We start from the raw sequence: 23,280 nt of genomic DNA on the forward strand, positions 1-23,280 counted from the left end.
TGATCAATGCCTTCTTTATCATGATATGTTTCTCAAGTGACTTCTACACCCCTCCCACCACCACCACCACAGAGAAACACATACACCCACACAAGCACAAATGCCTGAACGCAGGCCTACACTTCTCCCCTCAACACCCAATGATTTCATTAGTTTCTTATTAGGATTAATGGAGCTCTTCTTAGGGACATAAATCAATTTGAGAACACTTTTCTTAACCTCAGCCTCAACCTGCAATGGAGCCATCAAGCAGAGGGGTGGCTGAGGGGCAAAGGGCTGGAACAGCCACATCATTGGTTTGATTTTGCTGGGGGGGCAGGGGCACAAGTAATTTTGCCTTCAGGGTTTATGATCGAAAGAGTTCCCCCTTCATGCTCTATCTATTAAACCCCAGAAAGCTCCCCCTCTTCCCATTCTCCTCTACCATAACCACCTTCTCCTTTCATCCCTGGTGCCTTCCATCCATCCTTCCAAGGCGCCATGATTTACAACTAGTACTCATGCGCTTCCTGGGAATTGATTTCCAGGGAAGCTTGCCTTGTGCCCATCCTTTCTGTGAGGGCCATAACGATCAGGCTGTGGATCATTAGTCCGGACCACTGTTTTCCACTGCTCTGCTGGCTGGGTGCCATACATCACCCCTCTCTCCCAAGTCATAGCCGCTGTTAAATTGCCTGTTCCCTTTCCTCCTCTGCCTCACTTCTACCCCCCCCTGCCCAGTCACACCTCATGATCCTCATCTGTCCTCTTTTTCACCACAGCATTTATTTGAAAAGCAAGATGTTGTGCTAGAGCCAAAGCCAGTGGGGAGCATTTATACCTGACTGAGGACTGAGAAAGTCCCCGTCACATGTTTCTGCCGTCCCAACACACTGACCTTTACCTCAGCAGAAAGATCCCTCATGCTATTTGTGAAGGAAGTCATCAAATGACAAACAGGGAAGCCACATCAGCACAAATGGCTCCTCATGGCAAAATGCTGTCGGAGGTAATATTAATAAGAAGAGTCAGTTTGACATCAAGAGGACATGAGCAGAGCAGTGAAGCTCATGGTTCAAAGGCTCTTAGTACGCTCGCTGAGGAACAATATGTCCTGATTTGTCGGATGTACCTCTTGAAAAAGTGCAAGAATTGGAGACTGATTGAGCCTGCAGGGTTATTTTGAAAGACCAAAGCAAGTATTTTCCCTCGAGTGCTCAGCAAGCTGCATTTTCCCCCCCTAGTTTCATTCTGCAATCTTAAAATTGACAGAACAAAAGAATAACACTTATCTTGTGCTCTAGTGCTAATCACACTTGTTCCGTCTCAGGGCCACAATCACGCCGGCGATGATCTGCCACATTCACATTGAAAACTCCAATTGTTTCTTAAGTGACAGATCTGGATTGGCTAAACAACAACGTCCTGGTATAAATACATGTTGCCGTGCCTTGAAGTTGAAGTCATCGTGACCTGGTGTTTGAAGAAATTACAGCTTTGAGACGAAAAAATCCTCTCCAGCGGCTGTCTAGTGGTTGCAACCTTGATTCAACAGGATCAGCCTCGTCAGACTCACCCATGTCTCACAACTGCCTAATAAATTACATTATTCATTCATTTTTTGTCAAACTGTTATCCTGTATTAAGAGGCCGAGCAAAACAAACAGCAGCACAACAGCCTCAGCTGCGTCTAATGGCTCTACACTCTGGTCTGGCATTAGCAGTGGAAGCTTCTCGAACTAGAGCCCAGGCCTGGCAGCATGCACTGGCAGCGATGATTTACAACAGCATTTAAGTGAATCTAATAAGCAGAGTGAATGCTTCCCGTTGCTTTGGCATCGCCTGTGCAGGGGCCCTAATCATTCAAATATTTTGGCAAAAGGCAACGTGGCGCTCCTCTCCAAAAGAGAATAATGAGACACGGAGCTCTTAATCACAGCAGATCAGTTCAAATAAATGAAAAGAGAATCAAACGCATTCTTTGCAGAGGCAGCCCCCGCTCTCCGTCCAAATGAGCTGACAGAGGGCCAGGTCTGTGAGATGGAGATTTACCCCGGAGATAGAGCAGATTTTCCATGACTCGTGAAGCATTGTCTCACTCTGGCAGACTACAAAGTAGTTCTGGAAGAAACCAGGCACGGCATTTGTACCCTTTCATTGAACTTGTATGTTCAAAGTAATTATGTACAGGGTACGTGCACATTTAAAAACATACATACACAAATGTTCTGACCAGCGCAAGTAAAACGTTGCGCCACGATCTTCACAGCTTTTTAATTAAGCACTCCTTCACGCTTGTTCTCCCATCACACCTCAGATGCTTTCTGTAAACCCACGCAGAGCAACGCAGTAGCTCTGACACCTCATCCAAACGCAATAATTCACCATGCTTTCACTTGCCAATTCTCTCTGCCAATCTGAAACCCGTCCACACTCTCCGCTTGCTGAGACAGCGCTCTAACAAACGATGCTGTCAGTTAACAAGATGGAAAAACATTCTGTTAATTTTTTCCTCTCCCTCCCCTCCTCGGCAAGCAGTCTTGATGTGCAGATACGAGGGCTGGATCACAGCTTGCCTGGGGGAAGCCTGACACAAGACAGGCTGCCGCTGACATGATGAGCCTCAAGACTGCTGGCAAAATGCTTGTGATGTCACTTCCCGCTCTCGACAGCTCTGACACCCTGGCGTGGGGTACTGGGAAGACAAGGAATAGAAGGAGCTGCTGGAGTGCTGGCGGAGGTTGGGCAGGGGACGGGGCGGGTGGGGGCTTGATGAGAAGAAATGCTGGTGCGTTGACTGCGCGGCTCCTCTGTTTTCTTTAATGTTCCCACTTTTATCAGCAGTCGGAGCTGTCAGCAGTAATCACGCTTGTACTGAAGAGCCGCAGAGACGATAAGCCCAGCCTGTCAGCGCCACATCCACCGCGGCAGACATATGCTGCCGCTGCTGCTCGGTGTCTTTCTTAATGCGTGATGGCATTCTCCCCAGAGAGAGGAGAGGAAAAAAGCACAGAAAGAGGTGGATCATCCTCACAGGAAGATAGAAGGAAAACTATCAGAACGCCTACTTCCTAAAACTGAGGTGTGATGAGTGTGTCATTCGTCACAGTAAAGCCATCCTGTGATACATGGTAGAAGGATATTTCACAAATATCACAACATAGGCACCAATATGTCCCTTATGGCTGTATTACTAAAATGAATAGTGATGAAATAGCAAGTAATGCATGATTAAGTAAAATAAGGTAATTTTAAAATGAATGACCACAGATGAACTACTGATTATTGTAATGACCTTAGACAAGAATGAAGGAAATGTATGAAAGGTACACAACATGAAAATTACACTGCTGCTGTTATGGTTTTTCTTCCTGTGGCAGCTTCACTTTGGTAAGCTGGTGTGTAGTAAGTGGCCTTGTGTCAAAGCTGGTGCTGTCTATTGTATGACTACATGGCACGATCATTACAGTGATGAATAGTAATTATATGCACAGAGAACATGGGACACTATGGTCACATCATATGCACGACAGGTGGCGTGCCGCATATAAATAAAGGAACGTGTGGCAATCAGAAGTCGCCCGGCATGCGGTTACCAATTATCCTTCTCTTGTGAGCATTAAAGCGCTGTGCATTGTTTACTGTTACCAGACACAATTGAATAATAATGCCCCGTCCCACCTGTTCTCTGTGTAGGGGAGATGGCTCTTTAAATGATCTGTTCTCTCCCTCCTCCTCTCCCTCTCTCACCCCGTCGACGGGGCTGAGAGGCCTGCCCTCGCATTGGCCATTAAAATAATGTGCGCTAACCTGAGCAGGGGTTAACCAGCTAATGTCCACAGTGCTGCTCCTCTGTGGACATGAATAATGCAGATCAGGTTCCTAAACAAGCACACAGATGAATCTATAAATCACGCAGGTCAGGGGAGTCTTATTAGACCCCCCCCCCCCCCCCCCCATCCTCCTCCCCATCTATTTGTCTGATTTGTTCCTGTCAGGTTCATGCTGAGGGAGCCTCCTTATATAAACATGTAGTTATATGTGCTGTTGGTTTAAAAGGTTATGGACTAACAGCACGGAGACAGTGCCTTGCAAAGTGCCAGTATATGCAATGAGATGCAAGACGAAATTTTGGGATTTCAAAATGTTCAGCTTAAATGATGCTTTCTTGGTATAATCTGAAAAGAAAGACATTTGCTCAGCTTTTAAAGCATTTATTATTGTCGCTGTAAACACATGTTTTACCACAATGGCACTTGGTTATTCTAATCCTCCTGGAATTGGGGCATAACAAGTAAATCATATCCAACGTGTGAAGCAACACTGTGGGGACAATGCAGATAGAAAACAGGGAATCTTGGCTAATTAAAAATAATAATGAGAAATAGCGAATAAACCTCAGCAGCTTACTTCCCAGATGTTGCTAAAATAAACTCAGAGGAAAGGAGATGAGATACGGAGTGAACAATGCTCTGTCTCTGTATACAGTAAGAGTGGATCAATATGGATTTCATGTAAAGTCGCAGATGAATTACCGAAACAAGCAAACCAAACCAAGGAAGCCTTACACTTAAATCTTTCTGGAGCCTCCACTCGTGGTCATGCCTGAATAACTTGATGAGGGATCAGCATGGGTTTTACCATTAATCCCAAGATTTAGGAGGTGACATCTCCCCAATCTAACCCCAGCCAGTCAATTTCTACACCATTATCGCCTCCGAGAAATGTACGTGCTCTAATAACTCTTCCTACACCTCCCGTGGGTCCCACAGAGACATCATCAGGACCTAAGCTCAACCCACACTGTCAAAAGACAACATGGCTCCTGGGAGTTCAGCCACTGCTGGACACCACTGGGGGGGGGGGGGTTATGTGTGCACTGATCAAAGAAGCACAGGCGTTTAGTTCACAGTGAAAACTAAGTCTCTTTCATTTGTCAAATCTAGTGTGCGCTCCTCCATACTCCATCAAACAAAGCCACTGCTAGCTCACAGAGTCATTTCCCTCTCTCCCAATTACAAATGAGTCCATTAGTGTGTCTGCAATGAGCTCTGTGCTGTCTCCCAGTAATGGCTTGTGAGATTTCCATCATAATCATAATGGCTCCCAGAGCAGCCATGAGTGCAGATGGAAGGTCGCTCATAGGTAATGAGCTATCTCACCACCCAAAGGGCACATGTCTTTTGGTTTGTTATTTAGAACTGTATGCCTATGACTTTGTGAGCTGACACACGCGTATTATCACGTATTTGTGCGGACTCTCATGTTTCTATGTATGAAGAACAGGAGGCGGATTTAAGACAATGAGCACGGAGATGGGCAAGATGATACCTGACTCTGATTAACATTATGAAATTGGTGTCTGGGTTGTGACTGTAGATATTAAATCACATAACTCAAGCCGACGCATGACAGCTATCACCTAATTCCATCCTCACATTAGTTTGCACGCTGATGCCATCTCCCTCCCCTGGTTGTGTAACTTTGCCAAGTAGAAACATCATTACAGCCAGCAGTGTCAGTATGACTCACCTCCACTTGCCATTCGAAACACATTACATTCTTGTCTCTGGCGTCGCAGCGCAACAAGCCAGCACATCTGCATCATCTTCTGCCAATTATTCTCGGATTGCTGGTGTTGGTTACATGCTCAGAATTTGCGTCTGTGCTCGCTGTACTAGTGAGCTGGCTGTGTGCACAGCCAATGGGCATATGGGAGTGACAAGGAATAGGCATAAACAGTACTTACTCTTCCCGTGCTTAAAGGGGCAGTAAGCGATTCTAAAGCAATACACGTTTTGTCAAAATCAGCAAATATTTCCTTTGCAGACCGCTAGCTGTCAGTTCTTTGAGCGCCGGAAAAAAATCTGAGTTTTCGGCTCAACGCCGGCTCTGTAAATCGGAAATAAAACAAATCCCTCGGGTCGCGCCACACAACACTGACAGTGCAGTTTGTAAACATCACAAATCGATACGTTAAGACCACTGCAATTCCGCGATTTTGGCCTAGTGGCTTGCGTGTCGGTCTCCCATACCCAAGATCCTGGGTTCGTGGCCCGGCCCAAGCAGGAAAATCACAACAACAGAGGAACAAACCCTTACCCCCAACAAAGAGGCAAGTTTTCTCCAAAATCGCTTACTGCCCCTTTAATTGACAGCCATGCGCCTTTGTGATATAGTTCATATCAATGAGGTGACCTGACATTTTCATGTATGATTCTGATTTCGTAAAGGCCTGCGATTGTCTGAAGCTTTGCTGTCTGCTTGTACAAACGTCTTATGTGAACAATCAATGAAGGATAATCACTGTGGGCAACACTGGTCTCCAGAGTATTGTAGTGGAAAATCTGACCTAATTGTGTGTCTGCTGGAGCCACCTATAGAGCCATACAATGATGATCAGTGATTGTTATTGGTTGCCTGTGTGGTATCCACTTTGTTCTCCTAAATGTTATTTTATAACTGGCTTCCATATTGTAGCAGGGTGTGATTTGTGTAAACTGGTTCTGGAGCAGAAAGAGCAATGATCAATGGTCATTGTTTGATAAATCGTTGAACAACTTTTTTAACCTGCATATCTGCCTGACTGATATTTATATCGATCACTGACTTAGCAATGCTATGGTGGTGCAGCTTTGATTGCTACATTTCTTCGTGGGCAGGTTCAGTGTAGTGAAGCTTCATTTAATTTCGAGTAACTGTTAACCAGCTCACTATACCTTCACAAGTAGCTCTGACATTACAAAAGAGTGAAGAACAGCGACATTTAGTAGATGTAGAGATGACAAGTTTCACCAAAATAATCGTGGATGATCCACCATCTCTCAACATAACTTGTGGGATTGGGCCTGCCCCCACAGTCTGGTAATTAAAAAAGCCATCTAATATCCCACTGTGCTAAATCAAAAGGAATGGGGTATTTACTGCTTATGCAGCTCTTTTTTTACCAATAGTTCTAATGATAGAGAAATATACATAAGGGTCAGCCACATTCTATACTGAAGCTCACCTGCTCCCAAGAGGTCTGCCATCTCCTGCGGCTTTAATTTGAAATCATTCAGAGGCAAAATGGTTGCCGTTTGATTTATCCCTTATTACATTGCTTCTTAAGAATTGGTCAGGCAGCCTCATGAATTCATTCATCTCCATAAGCTTTCTCAGCTCCACTTAGTCTTTGTGTAATCCGGGTGAGACCCCTTATCACTTCATTTGCACAAGCAGGAGACTATCAATTCCTGTCTTGTATCTGGTCCAGGCAAATTAGAGCAGAGGTGTTTGGATGTGTCCAGACCAAGCAGCAGTGACGAGAAACTGATTATGCATTGAAACACCATGCAGGTGTTCCATTTCACACCCTATATTTACAATGTGAGCAAGCATCAGCTAAATATATTTGCTGCTTTATTGCTCACACTCTCTTTAGTACAGATCACAATCGACAGGCAATTTTCCACCACGAGTCACTGATGTATTGCCACTGTGAAGAGAGAGACACTTAAAAGCATTTAACTGGTGCGGAGCTCCAGACAGCAGCCTCATAAAGGCAGACAAAGGCTGAGCTTAATAAGAAACTGAATGGATCCCATGAGTGCGGAGGACCCATCAAGCTGGGGAATTTCATTTAATTTCCCCAGGGCCATCTATGTCTTGTACACATAATTAGAGCCCAACATGCAATGATCCTTGTGTTTTGTCAATAATTCTCCAAGGAGCAATCAGGACAAGGGTTGGACATGCCTCTGTGACCTGGGCTACTTGGAACAAGCTCAGCCACCTAATTACACCGCCTCTAACAAGCAGTGTGGTGGCGGCTGTAAGGGAAGCACGTGGGGGGCTGGGCTGGGGGTAGGGACCGGCCTGAGCCCGAGAACCGACGTGTGCAGCTCCTCCTCAGAGCCCCTGATGTCGTTAGGATTGTTTGTGGCTGCTGCCGTGCATGCTGGGACAGTGTCATCATTCTGACAGGCCTGCTCTCCATTTCCCTCATTTAGGATCCTCCTCTAGTAACTCACTGCCTCTGGTGGCTTACACAGCAGGAGATGAGGGATATGGTCCTTTGCAGCAGTCATGTGCTTGTGAGACCTGTGCAGCAGATTTCTGCAGCGTGTTATTATCATTCATATGTCTTATGATTACAAATACTGCTGGCCAATTGATACCTACCAGAAAATTCCAGGCAATTTGACTTTTATTTTCAGATATTGTCCAGTTCATAATTCCCTGGAAATACCTGACGCACAGCTAAAACATGGGAGCAAAGTATGATTCTGTTCTAATGACTATTACTGACTTATCAAGCAGGAGGTACAAGTCAAAAACACAGAATTTCAAATATCACTAAAGGCAAGAAAACAAACAAAACCTGTGAGGTTTTTTTAGAAAACTTTTGAGGAAGACATTTGTTCTAATCCATTTTAAAACATTATCAATGCCCTAGAGTGTATAACAGTCTGCAAACCCTGTTCATCTACTATAATTCACACCCTTCGTGTTGAGTGTACTGGGTTGGCTTTTTTCAGCATACAAATAGCAGATAGAGGAATCCTGCCTCGGCTGCGGGGATGAAGCCATTTTCTGTGGGTGAGCTGAGGTTGCTGTGGAGAGTGGAAAGACAGACAGCCAGCAGCCAGTCAATTCTGAAGCCAGATGCCTGCAGAAATCATTGGCTTGACAAAAGGGCAATGAGGGGGCGCGGGGTTTGTGTGAGAGTCACTGGCCCAGTTGCTGGGGGGGATTATGTGCAGGTGAGCCGGGCCTTGACTGACATTCGCAGAGTGCAGTGAGAAAGTTTAACCTTGGCGCGTCAGAGAACTGGCTCTCAGCAGGGAGAGAGGGTAGACAGAGAGACAGTGAGGGATAAGGAGCGTGTGAGAGAGAGAGAGGAGACACTGCAAAGGGCTCCCTGCATAACAACAAGCAAATTTTTTCTTTCCATAAGCGGCCTGTTTCCAGAGACACTGGTTTGAACCCAAGGTCTTACTCCATGCATTATTAAAGACCGGTAACTGGCAATACTGCCTCATAAATAGAGATGAGGACCGACACCTGAGGAGCCAGGGCGCTGCTCACTCTTGATCAGCCACAAATCCACCAGCCTAACATGACCCAGAAGGTCCTACATACACAGTACACCACAGTGCTCTCTTTTACCCAGCAGCCCTCTGTTTTGTTACTGTCATTGCTCCTGACAAATGGCAGCATATGGCGGTGAGTGCATCATTGCACAGGTCAGTGAGGATAGAAATTGAGTCCAACTCAAAACGTTTAGCAGCATGGATGTTATTTTTGGCTTAGGCCATTTTTAGCAGTGCTGCTGGAAGAGCATTAGTGATATTATAAGAAATGTAAGGATATTTAATTGCTTGTTTAACAGATGGTTATGAGAATAATTGAGTTATGCCATGCCTTCTATATCTTATTGACAAAGGAGATTCACTGCAAGAAGACTGATTGTTATATAATGTATGGACAACTTAAACAGGGGCAAATATCAACTATATTATACTTGGATATACTTGGATATGCGCTGGACCTTGATATATGTATACAATTTGCCTGAGACATTTTTTATTTTTCAGATCAGTCAAGATGGAAATTGTTTTTTATTTCCAAAGGGGTGAACATCTCAGTCAAACCACATATTTATGATTTTTGTTGATTGAATTATTTTCCATCCCCCGTGTTCGCAGCTTGTGCCAGGAATTGAATTATTGCCTTTGAAACATGATGCTCTGCTGCGACTGTTTCCCCCAACCAATTCTATTTCAAGGACTTGGCAACCTTGTCCTATTCAAACATGTGCATTATTACCTTTTATTGTTGGCCATGAATGAATGGTCAGGTTAAGCACTGTAGAGGCAAGTATAATGCATTAGGGCTTGTATAATATCACGTCTCAAGGTAAAAGTCAAACCTGCTACAAATATATGTTTTAAATTAAATGTTGTAAACTATAAACACTTGGACTACGAATGGTACAAACACAACATTAATGACATGCTATTTATTGCCCACATCTGACACTTTGAGTGTCAGTAAGCACAGATGTGCTGAGACAGAATGAGGATTTAGCAGCTGAAAAGAATCAGGGGTGAACGTTCTTGAGCAAGTTAAATGGGTCAGTGACCGTAGGACGATGGTGGAGGGTCAGAGGCTCAGCTCCTCTGGTCTCCTCCAATGTAACACTAGCTATATCTTGCATAAACACAACAAGCCTGTATACTGTTTTTGTGCATTTGCTGTGTGCTAAGGACACACTGCCAGGAATGATACAGTAAGTATAAATTAAAGGGAAACAAATCTGTTGGCATGGGAATACAACAGAATATAAATATATAACATATATAAATAACCGGTATAAAGCAGTGACAGGCTGATATTTTCACCTCGTGTCACGCCACCTTATTGCAGGCCACAAAAACGATGTGGAAACTTTCGTCAGTTGAGCTGCTTCCATTTAATCACCAGTGTGACAGTTGAGTGGTGAAACGTCTGACGTCCTGACCTTCTTTCTCCCGTGGCCTTATGCTATGCATTGTCATCACTGTACTCCTGGGCAGTGGGGCGGGATGGGGCCGCACTGCAAGGTTGGTCAGGAGATATGAAGGAGAGGGGGAGGTTAAAGGGGGAGGAGACAAAGGTGTGTGCCTGTCTGGGGAGTGATGCTGCCTGCTGACCTGGTCATCCATCAGGAAGCCCCCCCACCCATCACCCCATTACCAAAACACACACACACACGCACACACAAGTCTACATCCCCTCCCCATCAGTGTGCGGCTCTCTGCCAGGCCTGGAATCTCCACATTAATTTCTCATCTGTGGCGCCCTAATGAGCTCCGCCTGCTCGTCCACCTCTGAGACCCAACTGATTATCAGACAGGGGGCGACCATTTGTCAATGGCAAGAGGTGGCACTGACACTGCTGACCTTGCTACCAAGGAAAGAAGAATACCGAAATGGGGGAGAAAAGAGAAGAGTAGGAAAAAGGATAGAAAGGGTAAAGGAGGAAATCAACAGCTCCAGAGTGCCACTGTGTTTTCTGGTGAGCTGTGGGCTTGTGTGCATGTGCCTCGGAGGGAGCAGGGATTTGTCGGTTATTGGATAGAGGGGAGTGGTGTAGGTCTGCGACACCAGCTAACCTTAGCCAGGGCTGCTGGGACTCCGTGGGTATCTATCACAGTGGCAGCCCTGAGACCCACACCGGGGGAAAAGCCACAGAAGTTGCCAGGGGAGGGGAAAAAGCTAGTAAAAATTTAATGCACTCCGCAGAGCGGTCATGTCATACTTGGTTATGGAAAATAATCCCAGATGCCTGCAGTGCTAAAATGGAGCTGTAATGTGCTCGCCTCCTAACCCGGCCTGACAGCCATGATGTACGACTACCATTACCGGAAAATATCACTTCAACTAACCCGTGATCCGGCTCCGCTAAGGGTCATATTATCCATGAGGAACAAATTACACTCCCCCAAAGTAAATACAAATTTCCTACACCGACTGGGTACAAAGCGCAGAAGGGGGAGGGGGCAGGCGGAAACGTTACCTATGACAACGCTCAGCAGAGTGACAAGGATGATAAAGTACATGACAAATCACTGGCTGACAGGGTACTCTAGTGCAATCAGCCTCAGCCTCGGCCTAGCGAGCGCCCACTCAAGCCTGTAAACACTACTCTCTTCCTTTGGAGGGGGCAAAACACATAATCTTTTAACGCTGACAAGTTGCTCTCTCCTTTTTATTACTCATCCTTCCCACTGCAGTGGAAAGACGAAGGGTTGGGGGGGGGGGGGGGGTTGTAAAATGGTTTTATGTACAGTGCTGCCGAGTGATTGAGAAACACGACTCTTCTGCTGTAATTGCCTGAGGGCAAACACAGCAAAACAATAAAGGAACAGAAACAGCAAATATATTACCAGTTCAGATCTTTATTTTATGTCAAGGACATACAGGTTCTCTCAGCTGCTCTAAAGAATCCACTTAGATCCCTTGCCTCCAATAAGAGCAAAGCACAGCAAATTACAGCACGGCCATTAATAAGACACAAAGCATTTTATTTTTTTTTTAAATGGCATTTACTGCTTGCGGCTGCCGATAAAGCAAGTAAATAACACTTAGTAAAGGTGTGGTCTCCCTTAAAAAAAAGAAGCCCAAGGCAAGGGAGAGAGAAATAAAAAAGCTGCAGAGTGATAGTCTTGCACAAAAGGCCTAAGTAACACAACTGGAGAACAGTTAAGCTGGAGAAAGCACCAGCTGATATTCATACTAAAACATTTGACTGACAGTTTCAAGGTGGCACTTACAAGCAAGAAACACTTGGGCATTAGCAGGTCCAGACAGAGTAAGTGCCTGAGCGCTCTTGACAATATTACAAAGACAGCAGAAATTTGCTGCAGACAGATTCTAATCAGAAGATTCATGATTTTTTAAAGGCAAGATGGAAAAAAAAAAATCTTTTTAATTTATACTATATTTTCTCATTTTCTCAAAAGGATTTACAGGGATTTTTCAGAGCTCTGGATCATACGTGGTGAGGCTGAGGGGATGTTTCACTGCCTCCGTAACAGGTCTGGTGGTGGACAACCAGTTGGTGTGAACTACACCATGAAACATGGTCATGTTATTGAGGCTTAGCAAGGTGAAAGACACCTGAACCTATGGAGCTATTTTCACTGTACTTTCCTGCCAGTGAAGAATAACATCGTAACAGGCCCCCCCCCCCCCCCCCCCCCCCCCCCCCCGGATCCTGCTTGGATCCTTTAAAACGGTGGACTATGGAGTGGATAAGTGCAAAAGCAGTGTTTGTGGACTGTCTGAGTTCTGGGAGTGAAAAATTGGACAAACTATTTTGCACATTCATATGCAAACTTGGGCATACTCCCCAACAAAAGCTTTGAGCACGAAAGTGGCCCACGGTATATTATTAGGATGAAAAGAACGCACACTCTCCTGTTATACACTAACAACATTATATGAATTAAAATGAGCGATAAATAGTGTCAGACAAATGCATTAATGCAATTTCTGTGGGTCTATTTCTGTTACATTTCTGACAAAGTTTCAAGTCATTCACCTTGCCCTTCTCAGTATCTGAGGTCTTACTGCTTGATAGGACTACTGCCAGGAAAAAGTACGACTGGGGGTTATGGTGCTTTGGCAAAAATGCTATAAAAAGATAACTTCCATAGTGCTAATATTACCAGTGTTGTGTGACGAGTGACTACAGCGAGCGTGCCTCCTACCTGTGCCCAGCATGACATTAACATGTATGTAATATTGGAGAAGGGCAATCCTACAGGTCACTTTGTAATGAGCAAACACTCTGACAGTTTCCAACACACACACACACACACGCGCCTGCGCGCAGGATTGTGTGCGCACATTCTCTGAGATGCGAATAGCTGTCTCTTATCAGAGCCTGGCAGCTCCTGCCGACACGGTAAAGGCCTTCTACGCCAGGCAGAACATGATTTCTCCTGGGAACACTTTTTCCATTTCCCGCTTTTGAAGGGAAACTAAATAAGTCACGTTTGTCCTCATCTGAATACATTTGACCCATTAAAACGACTCTGCTCTCCCGCGTCCTTCGCTCTTGCGGCGCGGCAAAGTAGACTGCGGCGCCCGCAGAATGCAAATGACAACAGTGGCAATGGGCGTAGCGTGCCCAGCGCCTGGCGGGAGCAGATAGTGGCAGAGGTGATCTGGACTGAGGAGTGGGGTAAAAGTGTTGAGTGGGAGCTTCAATTAGTCCCTCACATCAAGGAAGAATACATAAGTCAACCCGTCATAGGGGTCCCCTATTTACTAATTCACTCCTATGTTACTTTAACACACAATTAATCAATGACAGGAAGGTGTAGTCGGTGCTGTTCATCAGGAGCGTAACATGAGCCAGGGTGAATTAATACAGTCACTTGGGGGATTACAGCTCACCGTGCTCTCGCTCTCTTCCTGAAACAAAAAGGAATTGCCACCGAGACAGGAGCAATTTAAATCGACAACACTGAGTAATGACTCAATTTGCTGCGCAGTCTAAACACCACAAGCAAATGGCATTACTAAATCATTAGAGTGGATCTAGATCTTTGGTTAGAAATCACTGGATAATATGGCTGCTCTTAGAATCTATGAGTTATGTTAAAACTGTGAATACCTGGATATTATAAATGGAGCTGCACTGAATATTATAAAGATGGCTTAAAAAAACTAGCAGTGTTTGGATATTGTAATAGATGAGCTGTGCTCGGACCAGAATTTGGCAGCTTTTATTCAAAATGTGTCAACAATAATTTCCAAGACCATTCGACAATGTAGGTACAAAGCATGCCATGAGGAATTGTTTGTTTGACCCCCCCCCCCCCCTAAAAAAAATCCTTTGCATTTTAGTTTGACAATTTGAGCTTGCCAATAGAAAAAAAGTTTTTACCAGCTTTTAAGGCTGGCCAAAAAATCTGGAATGAATTTAACCCAACTTCAAGAGACAGCTAAAAATTATGGAGCATGCAACAAATAGATCCTTCTAACAATCTCCAGAGCTCAGTCAGGGAATTGCTGAATTTGCATGGTTGACTAGACACAGACCTTGCACTTTCTGGCAGGTCTTCACAAACAAAAATATGTCTTTCACGGAATTCTTTATCTTATCTACCAGTCTAATCCTTTTGCACTGGATCTAGAACTTGTTTCGCTTATGAAAAAAAAGTAGAAAAAATGTATCTCTTCTCTTTTTCTCATGGGTATGTAACCTGGTGAGTGCTCTAACAGTCCCAGGACAAAAAGATCCAGTGATATTGATGATACTATGACATTTTCTCCAGCGCCCACCATCGGCACAAACTATCTCCTCTCATGTAACTCGTCCATGTTACATTTCCTGGCCCGTTGTTAACCTAGACACAGCACTTACCACACAGATTCTCCATCAGCTCAAACATCAGCTGGCATTAACAGAAATATTCTGACTTTTTCGACTAAATACTTTTCTCTATTTAATGTGCAGTACTCGTTCACTGGGTATCGATTCTGTTTCTCTGCAAATTTCTGGTATCATGACACAGGAAGATATCGACAGTGGGAAGTGTTGATTGAGATTATAGGATCAGAAACAATTACAGGGATTGTATTATTTCTAATTAACAGAAAAGTGTGTCCAAAAACATATAGACAGCTATGCAGATATTCAAATACAAGCTCTCTACTAAATATTGTCAGTGCTAGGCTGTAGGCAAAACAAAGCCTGCCCCCTCAGCCCTGCACTCTCATTTAAATGTCATCCAAATCCTTAAAAAACCCAGAACAATTAGATTTACATTTCGCTCATCATTAAGTCATTTATAATTAATGCACAGCTAATTAAGGATTTCTCAGTTATTAACAAGATGTTGAATTACAATTACATTCAATTCTGAGCCTTAAAGAGAGCATAATAATGGAACCTCTTTGATTTGATTGATTGACCTGATAAAGCATGCCTGGAATGATGCACAGTAACAGTAAATGAAAAACCACATTTAAGGCCAAACCTACCTTGTCCTTGTTAATAGCATGTTTAAAACATTTGAATGGCAGCCTTACCTTTTCGTCTTGGTCACTCCCGGTGTCGCACTGCAAGAAAAAGAAAGGCAGCGGTGAAATTACAGTAGGAATAATATATCAGCATCATGGTTTTCTAAATATCCTGCTTGGACTGTTTTCAATTCACCGGTGATTGCCATTATCCAATACACCTTTGCAATTGGCTCTTCAATGACAAACTGTCCAACATTTATCTCGTATTTACTGTCTAAATATATCATCAGATGTCTTCATCAGCTTACTACACAAGCTCTGGAATGTGAAAGAAAACAAGTTTCTCATGCGCAGCCATGCCCTTGTTGAAAAGTATGTGAAATTCAGACGGAGCTGGAATCTCGAAACAATAACCACCACTAAAATTATAATTCCATGATATGCGTTCCCGCTCGAGGCCGGGCATGGAGAAATGACAAGAGGAGGAAGGGAACTTTGTAATGGAGGGAGGAAAAGTGGTTAGATTTCATTTTTTCTTTCCAATTTCAATTTCAAGGTCCACTTAATTCTTTATCAACTAATTAGTGTAATGCTGGGTGACTGGCGGCCCTCAACGTTGTGCATATGGCTGAGGTGCAGAAAAGCACTGGAGTCAGTAATGAAGAAGGCACTGGGGGGGATATGGGCAGAGGTTGGCATGATGTATTTGTGTGTGTGTGTGTGTGTGTGTGTGTGTGTGTGTGTGTGTGTAGGCAGGGGGATCAACAGCTCAGGGAGGGGTTGGTGTCGATTAAAGGAGGAAGGGGGTGAAAGAAGGTGGTACAATGACTGACAGCACAGGGGGTGAGCGACAGAAGGCACAGCCATTTTTTTTACTCTTCTTTTATTCAGCTTCTATCTCATTTTTTCTCTTTTTTTCTTGCTGATCTGGGGTCCTGCAGAGCTCAAAGGTACCTGGCTGAGCTCGTTGTTGGTCTGATTCTCAAGCTGGATGGTAAAAAAAACGGGCCGTGCGAGCTCAGCAGGAGCATAGCATCCAATTTGCAGGCCGGTCCCTCATGGCCCCGGGGGCCGCCCGAGGCATACTGCCATGATGGTCAGCTCCAGCAGCTCATAAATTATGCAGAAGCAATAAACGCACTGGGCAAACACTCCTCAGACGTTCTCCTGCTCTCTTTTCCCCTCTCTCTTTCTCCACAACATACCACCCCACCATTTAATACAGTGTGCAGAGACTAGAAGAATAAATAGGGGTAATGAAAGACAAGTGCAGATTCTGATTACAGGTGAATGTCAGTGTATCACAAAAAGCTGCACACGGTGTGCATTTATTTTACAGTAAATGGGCCGCAAATACAGTAAATGGGCGTGTCGCCCATGTATGACTCTCTCTCGTGGCCTCCCACACACACACACACACTGACAAATGTAGTAGCAGAGAAGATCTGATGAGCAGTACAAGCCGTCTCAACTGCCTCCATGTATGCAGGCCTCTCAGAATGTTACAACAGTAATGCAACCAAGAGCTCATTAGCTGCTTCCCTGCATGTGTACACTACCTACCCAGGAACACAAGGCATACAAGGGCTTCAAATAATGGACATCATTTGAGTTTTTCCACAGTGTTGTGATCCATAGAAAACGACTAGCAGCCTGTCTTTCTCATGTTCCCTTGTTCCGCTCTCTCTCCTTTCCCCTGTTCCCTGACTGAGCAGCCAATTGCTTTGATTGCCAAGATAGAAGCTGGCTGGAATGACTCGCCCTTGCTTGTGAAGCAAATGGAACATGCTAATGGAACTCATCGTATTACCCGATGCAAAAGTGCCATAGCTCATTACTTTAAGATAAAAGGATATCATTGTAGACGGCAAGCAGAATTGACTTTCTGTGCTACGACTTGATGATGATTTAATCAACTGCTCTCTTTCACTTCTCATCCCTGCGCCTGTCGCTTTCACAGGTGCCACTAAACGAAGCACTCACGCCGCTGGTGGGGGAGAGAAAAGAAAAAGGAATTGCTGTCATTACTTTTCTTTTTTCTTCAACCCCAGGAATAGAGGTATGCAAATTTCCCAGAGCGACAAAGGATGGAAAAAGGGAAAACTTAATAAAATGGAAATACATTTATAATGAGCAAAGTAAAAAAAATCCTGAGATCAGGTCTGTCAGGCAAGGGCAGGCAATCTGCTTGTCCTTACAGCGCAGACACCAAAGCTCCCTCAAAATCGCTGCTCGGAGTACAGAGCAAAAAGTAACAAATACTAATATCTTGAAAGACATAAAACACATCTCAGGCATACAAACAAGTCAGCGCTGTCACTCACTGATAAGTTATCATGGTGAACTAATGCGTTGTCTCGTGCATAAATCAACCTGAGGCGGGGGGAGAAGAATCCCTGCATATTTTTTATCCTTTTTGCACCTCGTATTTCTACTCACTGACTCTTACATTAGGAACCGACAGAAAGCTAGAAAGTCTCCGCTTTGTACTTGGCAGTTGGAAATGTCATAAACGATTGCAAGACCTCATCAATAATAACTGAGGTACGGTATTGTTTTAGGAGGTAAGCAAGAGCTAAAAAAAAGTTATTGCTACGATTCTGGATAATATGAAAAGGTGCTTTTGGGTGAGAATGAATAAGGCCGTAGAGCTACGGTTAACTGCAATATCAAAAACACTTTATCCCAATCTGGGGAGGCCGTGTCTACTGAAAAGTCATACTGTATGACAGAGGTTTCAAATGACTGACAAAAATGAATATATTATACTGAAGAGAGAAAAATAAAACAATGGTGCCATTGAGATCAGTGGAGTCTGCTCTCCGACGGGCTGAGGGAGGAAATTGGTCTTATTTACAGTCATGTACAGTAAGGAAACCATTAGTCTTGGGAGGGGACTGACAAGGGAAAGTGATACTTTACCCGGGCTGCTGCTTTTTACACAGGGCCGGCATTATACTGTGCAGCTAGACCCTGGTGTTTAGTTTAAGTAACACAGGAATGTCAAACATTAGCTTCAGCTCTAAGAGCTGTTGATGTTGGCTTGTATCTGGAGCACTTCTGATTGCCCCCTGCTCTCACCCGGGCCTCTCTTTTGGCTGAGTGCTCTTAGAAATTTCCCTGCGCTCTGTCCAAGCATCGCTGCTTTTGTTTATATTGGTCTGAAAGTAGGAGTAAATTATTCTTGTCCTAAATCCTCTCCAGCTGAGTGTAATACTGGCCCAATACAAGGGGAACATAAGGAGCCACGAGCCGAATGCTAAATGATGCACTACGCTTTCCTCTGAAGCAGCGGGATCACCGAAGTCTCCTGCCAGAGCTGCCCGCAGAAAAACGTCTGTACTAAAGAGGAAACCACATCACACAAGGATGCGTGCAAGGCAAGTATGCCGTGTTCTCATTTCCAACAAACCCACTGGTCCACAAACACTAACAGATGTTAAGTCAATCAAGAAAAAATGCATAAATGGTAATTCTGAAGGCAAACAATATTCAACAGGCTTATTATAATTTCTGATCTGGTGTCTCCGGTGTTGTCTTTAATCTAGTGTTTTCTTAAATGGCACCTTCTTAAATCTGGATCTGTGATGGATGCATATTGTCGCTCCCATGAGTGACATTAGCCTCAGGTTATGCTGGTTGCTATCCATGACCTTAAAATTAATTATGGTTGATGTGGGCTTCATTAAAGTGCCCCGTAACACGGAGGATGGTGTCTGTTTATCAGTCTGAGCCAGGTTGTCCTGGAGGATGGCTGAAGGGGTTAAAGCCCAGGAAAGAAGCCAACTTGCCTGCATGCCTGGGAGCTGTAAAGACAGCATGAAAGATGGCAGGCATTGCCAGGGTCAGCCCTGACGGTGCCAATTTGATGTGCTGTCGTCAAGGGCTCCTCATTCCCTTCTCCAAACAGCTCCTTCCTGATATAGCTGCGCATCCTGATGGTTTTCTGATGCAAACAGTCACATGGCAAAATGTTTTTTTCCCCTCCCGCTGCATCCTCCTCCATCTGCTGCTGGGGCCTAGGTGCCGCCGACCGCCTGCCTGTCACAGCGTGTGTGGAAATTAGCTGGGGAGGAGGTGCTCGCTTGTGCTAATTACATTTTAATCATTGGAAATGTGTTGGCAAATCAAGCCTTGATTGCCATCTTGGAGCCCAGTGCTCCTCTCTGCAGGTTGGGGGTGGGGGTAGGGGGTGTGTGGGGCCAAAATGTGGATGAGCACTGACTTGCCAAGCTGGACAGCTCACCCACCACAACGGCTTCATATGGCGGCATGCCTGGCCTACCACTGGGTAGTGGCTGCGTCACATTATTCATGGGGAATAGAGGAATACCAGGATGGTGAAATGGGGATCTGTGCCATGCTTATTCTTAAATCCCCAACTCACACCTCCCATATCCATCTCTCTTTCTCTAACTCCCTCTCTCTTTCTCACCCACACATTACACAGTCTGCCAGTCCTGCCACTGTGAATTGAGAAACAACAAATAGAGCCGGGCGGGAGGACACTGATGAGCTCAGGGTTTGCTACACAGCTCAGGGTTTGGCACACAAAGCTGGAGCGGCAGGCCCAGTCACAGTACACTCACAAATTAGATTCTTATGAGACAGAAAAAGAGAGAAAATAGAGATTGGATCAGCTACATCAAATTTGTATTTTCTATTTTTATAATAGTGGGAATACTGGAGATGGGGATGTGGTCCAGTTAGACATACTCCAACATCAGCTTCATGCAGTGCTGACACCTGCCGTGACCTATGATTTTATTAATGATGTGTCCTGGATAGACATTCTGTTTAAAAGCCTCCGTTAGTGTTAACTTGTGCCAAACATGTTCCCCCAATCTAGACTGTGCTTCAGTGACCTAACACTAAAGGGAACCTCAAAGAAAATTTTAAAAAATAGGTCCAGCAGACACACATTTCATGAATAGGTATCCATGGAAGACAGTTTTGTAAATATAACTTAAAGTTTAGCGAGGGGAGGGAAATTCAACATGACATGCCTGACTGGGATAGCTCATTAAAAGGAGCAGGGTTCTGTAGCAATGACATTGAGCGTCTAATTTCCACAGCGCCTGTTTGATGTCAAACTGTCATGTAGAAATATCATCGGAAAGAGGAGACCACAGAAGAAATCACAAGGAAAAGAAAACAGCACAGCTTAAGCGTTTGAGACAGTCTATATAGTCAAATAAGGCAAACGCCTATTTCAGCAGCCAAGAATGTTTCGTCAGAGAGGACCAGACCTCTGTCTGGACTAATCCAACCAGGTCTGATCCGCATGTGCAGCAGGCCAACATCTGAACACAATTTCCTTTCAAATGTAAAATTTTACCCTGAAAATATCCAATTGGACCGCAAGCTCTGGGACAGGGGAGCTCAAGGAAGGACGTTGGGGGAGAAGGGCAGAAAATGAATCCTTCCATAAAATAATAAGAACTTTATAGTCTGTGACCTCTGGTTTCAATACTCTGGAGTACATTGTTTTTACGTTCCTTCTCACTGGACTGTGCCCAAACTTACTGAAGGAATATTTGGGACAATCGTCTAAACCTGACTCTTTTAATATAAATTCCACATTATTATTGATTCCATATTGTAAAATCTATGATGATTAACACTATAATAGAACCAATGAGGTGAAATCTCAGAGTTGGCTCGGCAATGGGGGTTGACCGCAAAAGTGAAAAAAGAGCACCGTCTGAAATGTAGAAACACATGGAGGACTCACACACGGCACGTCGGGGAAGAAGACAGTTGTTCAGGAGGAATATGAGTGATGTATGTGAATGTTGCTTGGTGTTTGAGCGTCAAGGAAGGCAGGACATTTGACTCAACTGGAGATGTGGCAGCGTACCAGTGAAGTGATGCTTTGCAGAAACAGATGTTGCCGCAGGGTAAACCTCTGTCGATCAGCGCAATCCACCCACCACACACACACACACACAGACAAGACAAGGGCTAGCATAAGAAGGGAAAAGCAGAGGTTCACCGGTTTGCTCTTCTTAAAAATCCATTTGTTACACAAGCACCAAGTTCAGTATCTCTCCCTCTGGAGACATCTCAACGCAGTTCTACCAGCTACAGGCGAGGCTCCGGGGCACCTGGAGGTGGGATGCATTTACTGGATATGTGCTAGAAATGAAAAAAACCTACGACACAACTGCTGCAACCAAGTGTCGGGTGCAAACAAAGAGACCTACAAACACACACCTTGACGCACACCAACTCTGCACTCTTTGCACTCCATAAGCCAACAGTGGGCCAGGGCAGATGCTGGATTAATCAAAGATTAATAGAAGGACTTTGAGATAATTACAAACATCAAATTGCATTGTTATTGTAGTTATGGCTACTCCCCTGAGAGGAGTCCACTTTGTGTGTATTTTAATTACCCCACATGCTAGACATTAACAATGACGTGATTTGGCATATTCATTACAGCAATCTGGCCGCACACAAACAATCAATTTTAGACCATTTGTGGACTGCTCCCAAAGAAGCAGGATACTGTAAAGAGGAAGTGGGCAAGCGCAATGATGGGGGAGCAGATGGAATGAAACCAGGCTGTTCTCACCGCTGACATGCAACACTGTTACAAGACAATTCAGTATCGCTCCTCAATACTCTATGGTACGGTCTGAAATGTGTCTGTGGAGCAGAGCATCGGAAACGGTTAAGGACTGTCTATTTTTTATCTTAAATAAAAAAGAAATATATACATCATATTATATACATATATATACAAGTGAATTATCATAGAGCATCGTTTTTAAATCAGTACTGACACTGACGTATCTTATATTGAATCCTATCAGCTATAGCGTCAAATGATTTCAGGTGACGCAAAGCCCTTATGAAACGTGATATTACTATAAATGGAGCGGTTATGGAGGAAATAATCTCTACCTGCCGCCTACACTTGTAACATTCATGGATTATGTGCAGTTGGATGTATGTTGCAACCCGCAGTTGTCAAGAGACATAAACCTCATCTGCTCCCCTCTCCTCCCACTGCCGGCCCTCCCTCCCTCCACAGTGACTCATAGCTGAGGGGGAGAAAAACATCAGGATTAGGTTCTGTGCCTCTAATCACTTAACTCCTCATACCTGATGGCACACTATTAACTTTGACTGTCTCCAGTGACCCCGCGGGTCGTTGCCCATCACATCAAGTTTTTATTAGGGAATTTTCCTCATCATTAGCCACGGACTGCAAACGAGCCATTAATATTCATAGTGGCACACCAAAATGAGGTCCCACTGATTTTCCATCATCCAGGCTATCGGCGCAGCTGCCACTGTTAACAATCAGCCTGGTGCCGCATATTCGCCATGTTTCATTATACGGCTCCATAAAGCAGTTTCTCTGGGTCTGCCATGATGGGAAGACATGGACAATGAGGAGGAGAAGAAGACGACTGTGAGGCTTACAGCCAGCTGACACTCATCTGAGAGAGTGACTGCCCAGCTCTGCCAACAATCTGCCTGGAAGTCTCATGCATGAAGACCGCCACTGTCAACGCTAACGACCCCTGCAGGCTCTGCCAGGGACATAACTGAGAAACCCAGTCCCCGTAGTGTTCTCACATTAGAGCACATGTTGTTTATCAGTCTATAGTGACAGCTCGGAAACCAACACTTTGGAGAGGTCTGAAATCTTGCACAAAATGCTGACATATCTAAAGACTTCACTTAAACACATTCTATTCTAATTAACTTATAAGTAAGTTTGCTAAGTCTCTACATATAATTCAACTACCGGTATGCATAAAATAAATTGGCAAAGAATTT

At 44.5% G+C, this 23,280-nt stretch overlaps 1 protein-coding gene across 8 annotated transcripts in view; it reads right to left on the reverse strand.

Annotated features, from left to right (window-relative positions):
• auts2a (activator of transcription and developmental regulator AUTS2 a) overlaps positions 1-23,280 on the reverse strand; it is a 270,462-nt gene that overhangs the window by 74,949 nt on the left and 172,233 nt on the right. For all 8 annotated transcript variants that reach the window (XM_047330435.1, XM_047330438.1, XM_047330436.1 and 5 more), the window contains one exon: positions 15,550-15,579. In XM_047330435.1, the coding sequence (XP_047186391.1) occupies positions 15,550-15,579 (30 nt within the window). The remainder of the gene's footprint in view (positions 1-15,549; positions 15,580-23,280) is intronic.

The sequence above is a fragment of the Scophthalmus maximus genome, chromosome 2 (genome assembly GCF_022379125.1).
Source record: "Scophthalmus maximus strain ysfricsl-2021 chromosome 2, ASM2237912v1, whole genome shotgun sequence".
Classification (NCBI taxonomy): Eukaryota; Metazoa; Chordata; class Actinopteri; order Pleuronectiformes; family Scophthalmidae; genus Scophthalmus; species Scophthalmus maximus.